The sequence below is a fragment of the Bufo gargarizans genome, chromosome 1, assembly GCF_014858855.1.
Source record: "Bufo gargarizans isolate SCDJY-AF-19 chromosome 1, ASM1485885v1, whole genome shotgun sequence".
Classification (NCBI taxonomy): domain Eukaryota; kingdom Metazoa; phylum Chordata; class Amphibia; order Anura; family Bufonidae; genus Bufo; species Bufo gargarizans.
In genome coordinates, this window is record NC_058080.1 from 747,522,339 (window position 1) to 747,536,081 (window position 13,743).

General features: G+C 43.7%; 1 protein-coding gene across 1 annotated transcript in view; it reads left to right on the forward strand.

The window, feature by feature from the left end:
- Window positions 1–13,743, forward strand: part of LOC122930557 (zinc finger protein 585A-like) — a 337,659-nt gene that overhangs the window by 9,211 nt on the left and 314,705 nt on the right. The window contains exons 2-4 of the mRNA XM_044284044.1: window positions 2,134–2,225; window positions 2,362–2,479; window positions 6,287–7,460. Coding sequence (XP_044139979.1) covers window positions 2,134–2,225; window positions 2,362–2,479; window positions 6,287–7,460 — 1,384 coding nt within the window. The remainder of the gene's footprint in view (window positions 1–2,133; window positions 2,226–2,361; window positions 2,480–6,286; window positions 7,461–13,743) is intronic.

The following is a 13,743-nucleotide window of genomic DNA, read 5'->3' on the forward strand; positions in this document are numbered from 1 at the left end:
GGGGGGGGGGAGAGTTGTAATCAGGGGTAAAGTACTTTGAACAAAGGCCTAACCCTATACCCAAACACCTCCCTCCACCCGAACTAAGTGAAAGGAATAAAACAGAGATTTAACTTGTGACCCAGATGTTAACGACCAGCCTGGACACTCTTAGGTAGTCATGTCTACTATGGGACAGTTGAGGATGACCCTCTTCGTGACCAAGCTAGTCTTAACTCAAAAGTTAGTGCCTAAGAGGGCATAGCCATCCAAGGCTCACAGGTAGCTTATAATCCTTCTATGTCTGAATAACAAAGATGGAAGCATATAAGATATGGAAGGAAAGTAGGAGAAAAGGAAAGATAGGGCAAACAAGAAAAAATAAAAAGTGCATTAATCCTTAGCTGGAGGCAAATGATGCCGCAGACAAGGATCCTCGTATAATTGGGCTCCAAGGCTCAGTCACCTATACAGTCCTCTCCACAGGGTATAAGCATTGCATGAGGAAGACGGAGGGGAGGGGGGGGGGGGAGACGCCTGGGCCCAATCTTCATCTCAATGGCAGATCATCCTGACCAGTCTTTTGCGGTCCCCCTCACCCCATACCCTGGTACCTCAAAACTCGAGAAAAAGACAAAGACATCAGTTCCCCCAGGACAGCATCCCTGATCTCCCACTCAGCAGTATTAGGCCTGCAGAAGCTTCAAGTCGGCTGCATCGCCATCTTGCCTTGTGGCTTGGCAAGCTTGGGAGACTTGTGCTTGGCAACTTTGCTCCATGGGTCCAGGCGAGGGAGAGAGGGCAGTTGGGTAGTGAGGACCTCCAGCAGCCAGGAAGGAACTTCTATCGGTGGCAAATCCAGAGCTGGCCATGCTTTCTCTAGGTCCTCCGGAGTGTGAATGACGATGCGTCTGCTCCCTTTTGGGATGGAGCAGCCGAAAGGACAGAGCTAGGTATATGGAATCTTTGCTGCTCAGAGAGCCTCCAATAGCGGTCTCAGGAGGCGCCTTTTGGCTAGTGTAGATGGAGCTATGTCCTGATAGATCACCAGTTCTGCCCCCTCGTATGTGATTCGGTCTATTTCTCTGGCCGCAGTCAGAATACGCGCTGTGTCCACATAGGACTGTCTCTCCGAGGGTTTTGGCAATGATCTCAATGCCCGGTGAATACGTTCAATTATAATTGACTGAGCCATCTCCTGGCCCACAAGGTCGGCGAACACTTCCTTCGCCACCTTGTGTAAGGCCTCTGCGGCCCAGGTTTCTGGGAGACCTTTGATACAGATGTTCCGTCTTCTGCTACAGTTCTCCTGGTCTTCAATCAGAGTTAAGGCCCTGTTGATTTTATTAGTGTGGGTCGCCACATGGGCAGCCAAGGCTGTGGAGTGCGCCACAATCTCCGTGGCCGTATTCTCCAGGCTCTCCACCCGGTGGCCCAGTTGTATAAGCTCCGACTTAATGTACGATAGTTCCACCATCACCAGTCTTAGTGCCTGCTCCAGAGCTTTAGTAAGGAAGGCCTTGGAGATGTTGGTGCTATCCAATTCCTCCTATCTCCAGCGCTCTTTCCGGCTCTGAGTCTTCAGCTGCATTTGCCGAGGCCATTGATCCCTCGGCCATCTTGGATCCAACTCCTTGTGAGTGCGCACCTTTCTTTTTGAACAATCTCTGCATATCCTGTTGACCTTTGTGGGGTCTAGAGGTGTCCAGAGAGTCAGCACCTCTCTCTCTCTCTCTCGTATTTGACCATGATGGGTCTGGTCACTTGCTTTTTTTTGGGCCTATAGTGCTCAGGTACAGAGGAGCTAGGCTCCGCTCCCGACCAAGTCTAATATTTCGCTTTGATGCCTTTTTGATGGTAGTGTGCTGCAAGATGCCCCTTGCACTTATAACTGTACCCTCTTCCTTCGAATTTACTGTTTTGGAGAAGGAGTTGTCGTCCCACTGCCCGCCATTCCCTCTCATAGACCAAAGGTAACTTCAATCTACTGGCCTGCTAGGTGTTGGGACCTCGGCACAGGTGATAAGGAGCAGAATATTGTTGTTTCCCCTGATAACTAAACCTAGAAGTGAAGGAGCTGAGAGAAGTGTCTGATCTAGAGACAGATCTACAGGAGGCCATGTATACAATCACTGTGTGCTTGTGTCTCCACAGATGGATCCAGGAGGAGAAATCCACCAGAGAGATGTCCCCGTCCTCTGTATTCCCAGGACTGTCCAGACGAAAAGGTCCCAGAGAATCCTCAGGTAGATGGAGCTGAGCCCTATACACATCTATATAGGGGGGTCCTGCAATCATAGAGGGGTCATAGATTGTGGGGGTCTCTTCTGTGGATCTGTTAGATTTCCCACCTGTCTGCTGTATTGTACTGAATTGTTACAGATGACAAATCAGGGAGAAGATCTGATTATTATAAAAGTGGAGGATGAAGAAGAGTGGATGATGGGCGATCCCCTGTGTAAGAGTGAGAAGGAGGATGTTCCAGGAGATATCACCACAGGTATGAAATCATGAATGAAGTGACTTCAGATTCTGTCCTTGGTGCCTTCAGGGCAGGAGGAGAATCTCATCACCGGCTGTTGCTCTTTGATTGGAGATGTCTCTATCACATCATGAAATGTTCCCTTAAATGTGCCTTATCCAGCTGACAGTGATCTCTGATTAGATTCTTCTCTGATCCCGGATGTTCTTGCAGGACATGACTGTCAGTCACATCCACATCCACCAGTGGTTATGCAGATGCAGCTTTTGTGTCTGTGCTATCATGATAATCTACATGTACTGCATTCTGCAGGAATTACATGTCGCCAGTGACCTACATGTAACTCATTGTACAGGAAAGGGTTAAGCATCATTTTGGGATAGTAAAGAGATGTTAAACAATAACGTCTACACTGTGGCCATTTCCTTTTTAATACAACCCAAATTCCCAAAAATTTGGGCGCTGTGAAAAAAGTAAATAAAAACAGAATGCAATTATCTGTAAAACTAATAGACCTAATTTTTTTTACAATACAACATAGAATATATGTAGAATACAACTACTTATTTAGAACTTTATGGTAGAAAAGCAACTCAAAAAGTTAGTACAGGGGCAACAAAAGGCTGGAAAAGTAAGTGTTGCTAAGAAGCAGCTGAGGAGCAATGTGCAACTAAGGCCTCTTGCACACGAATGTATTGGTTCCGTTCCGTGAATTGGGGACAGCAATTTGCAGTCCCCAGTGCACGGGCAACGTCCATGCGGCGGCCGGGACGGATCCAGACCCATTCAACTTGAATGGGTTCGTGATCCGTCTGTTCCGCCAAAAGATAGAACAAGTTCTATTTTTTTGCGGAACGGAAGCATGGATCGGTACTTCGTAGTGCTTCCGTGGGGTTCCGTTCCGTGCTCGAGTTCTGCACCGGATCTTCAGATTTGCGGACTCATTCAAGTGAATGGGTCCGCATCCGTGATGTGGAATGCAGATGGCTGGTGCCCCGTGTATTGCGGAATCCGTTCAAAATCCTGGATCTCAGATGGTATAGGGCAGCATTAATGTTAGGCATGGGCAGCTTACACATCTGGAAAGGCACTATCCATGCTGAACAGTATACAGAGGTTGTAGAACAACATCTGCTCCCATCCTGGTGTCTCTTTCAGGGAAGGCCTTACATATTTTAGTAAAATAATGCTAAGCCACATACTGCATCCATCATACCAGCATGGCTTCTCAGAAGAAGAGTCCAGATGCTGAACTGACCGGCCGTATCCAGACCTTTCACCGATAGAAATCATTTAGCGCATCATGAAAAGAAAAATCTAGCAAAGAACACCAAGGACTATTGAGCAGAAAAAATGGGACACCATTCCTTTCCCAAAACTCCAGCAATTGTCTCTTCACCTCCCAGATGTTTGCACGCTGTTAAGGGGATGTTACACAATGGTAGACATTGAACTGTTCCAACTTCTTTAAGATGTGTTGCTGCCATTAAGTTCTAAATGAGTGAATTTTTCATAAAATATTAAAATGTCTCACTTTCATCATCTGTTACGTGTCCTATTATCTACTGTGAATAATATATGGGTCTATGAGACTATAAGCAAAACGTTGCATTCTGTTTTTATTTGCGTCCCAACTTTTTTGGAATGGGGTTGCAGTTAAAGGGACAGCTTTAAAAAAACGTAAGAGAAGTGACTTTTAGAGTGGGCTGCAATTCCTCTTTTTGAGCGGCAGTCAAGGCACCTCACTTAGAACATGACCGTTATTTCTTAACACTCCCTTTATGACAGCACCCCAAAGATCAAGACCAAATACAGGTACGTGATTGAAAATAGAAAAAAGTTATTGGTTTTGGAAAAAATGACTTTTTCCCATAAAGTATGTTTTTAATGTGCAAAAGTACAAAAATGTGAAGAATAAAATTAACATGTTGTTTTACCCCATGGTAAACTGCAAAAGAAAACCCCACAAAGAACAATGGCGGAATTGCTGGAACTTTTTGGGATTTTTCCATTCTCCTTACAGCAAAAAGTTGAATAAATGCTAAACAAGTAATTATATGTAAATGGTGCCACTGAAAAATACAACACCGGATTTCTGGTGGCATCACTCATGGCCACCTTTTAACACCGCTGCTAGCACGGCTCCTTCAATTAAGTGGCATCCACTTTTAAAACATGCAAGTTGAACATGCACTTTGCCAACCCCTCCAGTGTGGGAGCACCACATCTTATACTCCAGGATCCCCTGTGCAGAAACAGAACTGACATAAAAGGCTATGGTAGCCATCTTGCGGTCTGCAACCGTGACATGGTCTTGCAGTGGTTCATTAATGGCGATTCAGTAGTTCATACAAATCAATATTTGCAGCAATGAAACCTTCCATCAGATTTTAGGAAATGAAACTGAACTGAGTCATAGGGGGACATTTATCAAATCTGCTACGCCAGTTTTGTGGTGTACAAATGTCATAAGTGTACAATATTTTGTGCATTTTTCCGACTATTGGTGAAATTTTGCCTCATTTGGCAAGCGTCCCTACTTTCAAAAGTGGAGTGAAAGGTTGGTCGGGGTTACAGAGTAGAACACTGTTATGTCTCATTTATGATTTGCGACTTTTACTGTGGCTCCATCACGCCCTGGATGTGGATTTGTAGAATTGACCATCGATATAGGCATTTTGGAATAGAGTGTGTAATGTAACTACATTTGCCCGTAGGGATCTAATTTGGGCCATGTTGGCTTCTAGGATTCTAGATACCTGTGCCTCAGGAGCTTGGAAACTTCTACATTTTGTGGCAACAACGGGTACTCCTACAAGTTTGGTTTCCAAAACAGGCACCACCATTCCACCTCTTTCTGAATAAATTGCAATTTTTATTTAAAATGGATTGGGTGGAAGCCTCCCTACATAAGGAAAGTATGGTGAATGGTTTATTTGACACTTGGGAAGGCTTTTCTTCTATATTTCCTCACTGTGTCAGGATAGCATTACAGGCCTGTTTTTGACTAACAACCTGGTATCGAGAACAGCTGATTTGAGTTTGCTCTACTTTGTGGAATACAGATTTATTAAAAAAGTCATCTATGGGGTGATCTGGACGAGATGGACCTCCCTAGATAAATAATAGGGGTGTTGGCCATGGCATGGGACACTATCCACATTGGTTCAGGAAAGGTGGAGGCATAGCTGATTGTTCTTACTCTGGTTGCTTTAGCTACTTAGGTTACTTGTGAAGTGTTTTCATGAATCATTTATCTTTTTTTCAATATTTTTTTTGTTTTACCCTTTTTTGTTTTACCCTCTTTTTCTCTATCTCTCTATTTTTCTTTCCCTTGATCTTAAAGAGTTCAACAGACGCAGTTTACTATTTTGGTCTAGGAAAGTCTTATATGAGAGATGTCGAATCACTGACATCTCTCATGTAAAGTTTCCTTAATCAGATATTGCATTGTTGTGTAACCTCAATAAAAACATGTTTAAAATAGTTATGGGTCTTGGAATGTGATGATGGAACTACAAAAACTATTACTTGATGATTAAATTACAACCAGGGCTGTTAGTTAAGAGGTTAGATATGTTTGGCTGTTGTGTTTTTAAGCTTTCGTTCAGTGTGCTCCAGTCTTCAGCTCAATGATTATCTATAGCTATAGAAAGCTTTGTAAGGCTCCAATCACAAGTGTAATCTTTGGTACATTTTTTTTAGCCAAAGCTAGGAGTGAATTTAAAATGATTGGCTTCCAGTCTAATAGGAATGTTATAAGTGTGTCTACTTTATGGCTTGAAAAAAAATAAAGAAAAAATATTTTATTTTGTATTTTCACAGAAAATCCCAGTATGAATTCTGAGGGTAACGTTATGTTATCACTAAATTATAAAATAGAAGATGAAGCTATCATGCAGCGCTCTTCAGGAGAAAACCTCATTACCTTTAATGTATATCCAGGACTACACAGTACAGATCTATCCTATAACCCCTCTAATCATGAGGAACCTTCTCTTGAACAATCACAGATTTTTACCACAAGTACAGGTCAAGTGGTTTCTATACACAAAGAAATTCACACAGTAGAGATTTCATACTCCTGCTCAGAATGTGGGAAATGTTTTACTAATAAATCAAATCTCGCTACACATGAGAGAATTCACACAGGAGAGAAGCCGTATTCATGTTCAGAATGTGGGAACTGTTTTACACAAAAATCACATCTTGTTAAACATCAGAAATTTCACACAGAAAATAATCTGTTTTCATGTTCAGAATGTGGGAAATGTTTTGCACGAAAAGTAGATTTTGTTAGACATCAAAGAAGTCACACAGGAGAGAAGCCGTATTCCTGTTCAGAATGTGGGAAATGTTTTATACAGAAATCACGTCTTGTTATACATCAGAGAATTCACATAGGACAGGAAATGTATTCATGTTCAGAATGTGGCAAAGGATTTACAAAAAAATCGAATCTCGTTAGACATGAGAGAAGTCACACAGGAGAGAAACCGTATTCATGTTCAGAATGTGGAAAATGTTTTACAGATAAATCACTTCTTGTTAGACATCAGAGAAGTCACACAGGAGAGAAGCCATACTTCTGTGCAGAATGTGGGAAATGTTTTACATTTAAATCAAATTTTGTTAAACACGAAAGATATCACACCAGAGAGAAACCATATTCATGTTCAGAATGTGGAAAATGTTTTACAGATAAATCAAATCTTGCTAGACATGAGAGAACTCACACAGGAGAGAAGCCATATTCATGTTCAGAATGTGGCAAATGTTTTACAGATAAATCACATCTTGTCACACATGAGAGAAGTCATACAGGAGAGAAGCCGTATTCATGCTCAGAATGTGGAAATTGTTTTACACAGAAATCAAGTCTTGTTACACATGAGAGAATTCACACAGGGGAGAAGCCATATTCATGTTCACATTGTGGAAGATGTTTTACAGATAAATCAAGTCTTGTTAGACATGAGAAATGTCACACAGGAGAGAAGTCATTTTGATATTCTATATGCAGACATTTTTTTGTAATTCTAAAACTCATCAGATCAGAAGAAACTAATTTTTTGGGAATATGGGAAATTCTATAAGGGCAAAAAATTATTTTAAATCCAGTTATTCACAGACATTAAGGTTGGGGCTAAATGGTAACTTGTTGTGTAGCAGCAAGTCTCAGGATTGGCGTGCATCTTCTCTACAACTCCCTGTTGTGCGCTATTTTATAGATGAACTATGGCTGCAGAAAAGTCACAGTTGAGTTGTAATCATGTAAAAAAAGTATTGTGCATATAAGGAAGAGAAGAAGAGCCTTGTTTTCTTCCAGAGCAGTGAAGATAAACTGTCCCCACGAACCTTGCTTCTTATCACTGTATTCATACCTCCACCCACACTGCGGGAGAGTCCAGAGTGACATGGGGAAAAGTAACGACGCTCTGTGTAATAGTTTTAAAATGTATTAAAGGGGTTTTCTGGGATTTTACTACTGATAGGTCATCAGTCTCTGATCGTGGGGGTCTGACACTTGGGACCCCCACTGATCACCTGTTTGAGGTGAATGGGGCTGAGCTGCAATAAGAAAGCACAGCCACTATACTCTGTATGGCGCTGTGCTTGGTGAGTAGAGAGAAAGCCGCGGTGCTCACAAGAGCATTGGTGCTTCTTAAACAGCTGATAGGCGGGGGTCCTGGGTGTCAGACCCCCACAATCAGATACTGATGACCTATCCTGAGGATAGGTTATCAGTAGTACAGTTCCAGAAAACCTCATTAATACTTTATCTTCATTTAAACAGTATTTTAAAGATAAAAAAAACTCTTCTATTTGCTCCACAACATCGTCACCATTGTCACTGGCAGACAATGTCTTTTTGGCTGATATTATACTTTCTCCTAGCGCTGTGACCTTCATTGCTCCTATAGACTAACCCTCCAGTGCGGAGAAATTATAAGAAATACAGGGTTTTGGATTATCTATAGCCATGTATTATATTTTATTTGTGTAAATCCAAGATGGAGAGACAGGTATAGAGGTTTATGCCTGAATGGAATGCACTTTATACAGTACACTTTATTATGGATCAAGCTTTAGGGCTTATCTGACCAATATTTGTCCAATCAGACCAATAGTCGGTGTGTATAACAAAAGATCTATGTAATACAGCCCTTACTCTGGTTCTCACATGAAAAGGTCTTGGAGTATCAGATATCTCTCACAGATGCTAAATAAGGGGTGAGCAGAAGGCACACAGGATGTGCAAGGGCAAACTGCCAAAAAATGCTGTTTGCCTAAGAATCTATTCTTACATACTGTATGGGGAAGGGGGGGGGGTGCAAAAAGTTTCTTGCAGACAGAGGAGGATACTGGATCGATCATAAGGGACCAGAGGAAAGGATTGATAGATAGACGTAAGTGTGTACAGTGTCCATGTTAGGTAACTATGTATCATTGGTACTGTCAATTTTAATGAAAAAAGTAAATTTATAGCGGAATCTTTGTTGTTGATTTACAAAATTGTCTCTGTAAGTTAATGTATTACTTTCTGGTTCCACATTTGATATTTATATACTTTGTTGCCTAACCTTCGATTCAGACTAAATAAAAGAGTGGATTATACACTGAACAAAAATATAAACACAACGCTTTTGGATTCGCTCCCATTTTGCATGAACTCAAAGATTTGAAACATTTTCTACATACACAAAAGACCCATTACTCTCAAATATTATTCAAAAATCTGTCTAAATCTGTGTTAGTGAGACTTCTCCTTTGCCGAGATAATTCATCCCACCTCATAGGTGTGGCATATCAAGGTGCTGATTAGACAGCATGAATATTGCACAGGTGTGCCTTAGACTGCCCACAATAAAAGACCACTCTGAAATGTGCAGTTTGATCACACAGCACAATGCCACAGATGTCGCAACGTTTGAGGGAGCGTGCTGACTGCAGAAATGTCTACCAGAGCTGTTGCCCGTGCAATGAATGTTCATTTCTCTACCATAAGCTGTCTCCAAAGTCGTTTCAGAGAACCGCAGACCACGTGTAACCACACCAGCCCAGCATGTTCACCTCCATGATCGTCTGAGATCAGCCACCCGGACAGCTGCAGCAACAATCGGTTTGCATAACCAAAGAATTTCTGCACAAACTGTCAGAAACCGTCTCAGGGAAACTCATCTGCATGCTCGTCGTCCTCATCAGGGTCTGGACCTGACTGCAGTTTATCGTTGTATCCGACTTGAGTGGGCAAATGCTCACATTTTATGGCGTCTGGCACGTTGGAGAGGCGTTCTGTTCACGGATGAGTCACGGTTTTCACTGTTCAGGGCAGATGGTAGACAGTGTGTATGACACTGTGTGGGTGAGCGGTTTGCTAAAGTCAATTTTGTGGATCGAGTGGCCCATGGTGGAGGTGGGGTTATGGTATGGGCAGGCGTATGTTATGGACAACAAACACAGGTGCATTTTATTGATGGCATTTTGAATGCACAGATACCGTGAGGAGATCCTGAGGCTTATTGTTGTGCTATTCATCTACGGCCATCACCTCATGTTGCAGCATAATAATGCTCAGACCCATATTGCTAGGATCTGTACACAATTCCTGGAAGCTGAAAACATCCCCATTCTTGCATGGCCAGCATACTCACCGGACATGGGATGCTCTGGATCGGCGTATACGACAGCGTGTTCCAGTTACTGCCAATATTCTGCAACTTCGCACAGCTATTAAAGAGGAGTGGACCAACATTCCACAGGCCACAATCAACAACCTGATCAACTCTATGCGACGGAGATGTGTTGCACTGCGTGAGGCAAATGATGGCCACACCAGATACTGACTGGTTTTCTGCCCCCCCTCCCCCCATTAAGGCAAAACTGTGCACATTTCAGAGTGGTCTTTTATTGTGGGCAGTCTAAGGCACACCTGTGCAATATTCATGCTGTCCAATCAGCACCTTGATATGCCACACCTGTGAGGTGGGATGGATTATCTTGGCAAAGGAGCAGTGCTCACTAACACAGATTTGTGAACAATATTTTACAGTAATGGGTCTTTTGTGTATGTAGAAAATGTTTCAGATCTTTGAGTTCCGCTCATGCAAAATGGGAGCAAAACCGAAAGTGTTGCGTTTATATTTTTGTTCACTGTATATATTTTATATTTAGATAAAATAATTTCTTAAAGCATGATGACTATATTACTGATTTATATGACCATTTGGTGGGTGAACTATTATAATTAACTCCTTGTTCAAATTCACAAAAAAGAAAAAGTGGTCGGCATCACACATAAACACCACTATAGTCCAGCTTAGCGAACGGCAGCACAAAAAGGTGGTTCTCAGTGGTGAAAAAACATGGTAAAAATCAGGATATAGCAAAAAGAATGTATTCATAGAACTCACCCAGTTATAAGAAGTTAATTTTATTCAGCTTGTGCATGATGCAGGGAGTAAGACTGTAGCTGGTCAATGGCCACTTCGTGTCACGTGACGCTCTCACACGAGGCCATTGGCCTCCTACATGTGCTAAGTCTTACTCCCTGCCTCGTGCACGAGCTGAATAAAATTAACACCCTATAATTGGGTGAGAGCCTTAGATACATTATTTTTGTTATATCCTGATATAATTAACCCCACACCTACAGGGGTGTTTCGGTTTTCCAGTTTTTGTGAGATGGGGAAACAGCTCTAATTGTCTGAACAATGTTTGTGTAAATTAAGTTAAATGATCTGTACTGACATTCTGCTGTTTGGCCACAAGATGCCGCTGTTTCCTAAAAAAAACAGCTAACAGACTGCATATTTCGATATTCATGGGAGGTGGAGTTACAGAGCCTGAAAAGGAAGTGAAGGATCCTCCATCTTAGAGTGAAGCTCATAGAGACACTGAGGAAAGAATCCATCGACATCCAGGTGTGGGGGCCCCTTTCTGTGCCCAGAGCTGCAGCCAAGTGAAGCTGATCATGTCCAAGACCCTGATCCTGTCCAGAGAAAGGAAGATTGCTGCTAGGAACGCTGATGAGAGCTGAGGGGCAAAGCAACAGATACTGCGGGACCGCACGCTTGTCGGAGAAGCCTTTGTTCAGCTCACAGTCACCAACTGATGCAGAGCAGACCCGGGTCGGTAAGACTGATTGTGCATGCATCTCATTACAGTGTTGGTGCTTAGGAACCTAGAGACTGAGATCAGACCTGTAGTCAGTTAATTAGGGTTTCTGCTTGTGTCAGGCCACAGGGATTGTTGACTATTCATCACAAGGACTTCTCAGTTAAAGTTATAGTTCACATCAGAGAGCAGATAAACTTCAGCATAAACTCAAGCCAGGCTGACGTTTACTCAGAAGAAACACTAAGGCATGTGCCACATTATCAGTTATTGGAGGGGGAATACCATAGAGCATGATAAGATTGTAAGCTGTTGTGCTGCACCACAGGCTAGCCCGCACCACACACCCAAATGGTTGTACCTGATTTTCCTAAGGTAATAACAGGTAAAGTGTGGCTGTTTTAGTTGAGCCTGCTAGAAGGTAAATTACTGCTTTTACCTTCATCATCCACCAGAGGGTGCTGCGCTGTGCAGCACAAGGGACTCAGTCGTCTGGCTGGTTGTATGTAAATTTTAATTGTGTGTTACCAGCATTTGTAGTCATGCATGTTTAAGTAAAATACTGTTTTGGCAAAGCTGGTGTTGGAGTTGTTTTCCTCGTTCGTGGCTTTGCTGTATCCTGGGGAGCCCAACCCGGTACACTGCTTACAACTTGGCATAGTCAGCAGGATACACCAACCATTATGGAAGGGAACGTGGTGGGAGACCTTCCCCCGGCGCCGACGGTGCCCACCCACGACCCAGCTCAGTGTGCGCCAGTGCAAGACCTGCTTGCCCCAACATCGCTGGAACAAGCGGCCCCAGTGCCGCCAATACAGCCTGCCCCCCCTTCAGTAGGGTACATCCCCATTGCGTCATCTCCCCAAATTTGACAGTAAAGACATGACGTTGCAGGACTGGACTGAAAGGGTACAGAGTTTGGTTAAAATATGTAACCTGACCCCCGAGCTGCAGGCGGAGGTTGCGTTGGGGGCTCTAGAGGGTGACATCAGATGGACAGTGATGGTAAGGCCCGAATCTAAGAGGGACACTCTATAGAAAATATTCTTGCTACAGGAGGGAGCCCAGGGGGGACATGCTAAAGTAGTGCAGTTGAGGAGCCACTTCTTCAACCGTCCACAGCGAGAGCGCGAGACCCTAATGCAGTACTCTAATGCCCTACAGGAGACGTTAAATGAAGTACAGCGGCAGGACCCAGAGGCCATGGGAGCCTTCTAGGAGGTGGACCGGCTACTATGAGATTAGTTCAAGTTCTTACAGTGAAAATTGCAAGTGATGACACAGACGACGGCTGACATGATGTTCTAAAGCCTCTACCTAGCCTCTGTGGAGAGAGAGGAAGAGCACATGCCTGTAGCCATGAAAGTAGTGAGTAGCACCCATGCAACAAGATGCCAGTTGGGGTCTGAAGACTCAGAGTCCTTAAAGGATGTGGTCCAGGCCCTGCAGACAGAATTAAGAGAACTACAGATGGAAAAGTCCCAGATGAAGGCAGGATCACCCTGGCCTCTAGAAATGACCCTGCCCTCTGCTGGGCTTGTCGACAGTACGACCATATGGCCAGAGAGTGCTTGATACAGATGAAGTCCGAGCCAACGTTAAACTTCCGACGCTGGGCGTCCTGTGGCGGCACACCAGAAGCTAAGCCCTATGCATGAAGAACACAACCTATGTGCCAGCAGCCCCGTTATGGAAGCCAAGTTGGAAGGCCAGAAGGTACGCTGCCTAGTTGATATAGGGTCGGAGTGCACCCTTATGCCTCTGGAGTTCTTCCGGCTCCTTTGGGAGCCGGAAGACAGGAACATTATCAGGCTGATGGCTGCCAATAACAGAGAGATGGACTTGGAACGTTACTAGCAAATCCAGCCTAAAATGTACCAGGAGGTGAAGGACATGATGGCCAGCATGTTGGAAAACTGGGTGATCCAGGAGAGTCAAAGTCCCTGGGCTGCCCCAGTGGTCTTGGTGCGGAAGACAGATGGGACTCTCCAGTTCTGCATGTATTATCAGAAACTGAATGCCCAGACAGTCTGGGATACCTACCCACTTCCGCGGATTGAAGAGTCATTGTCCGCCCTGAGTCATGCAAAGTTCTTCTCAACTCTTGATCTGGCCAGCGGGTATTGGCAGGTACCAGTGGCCAAGAAGGACAAAGCGTAGATGCT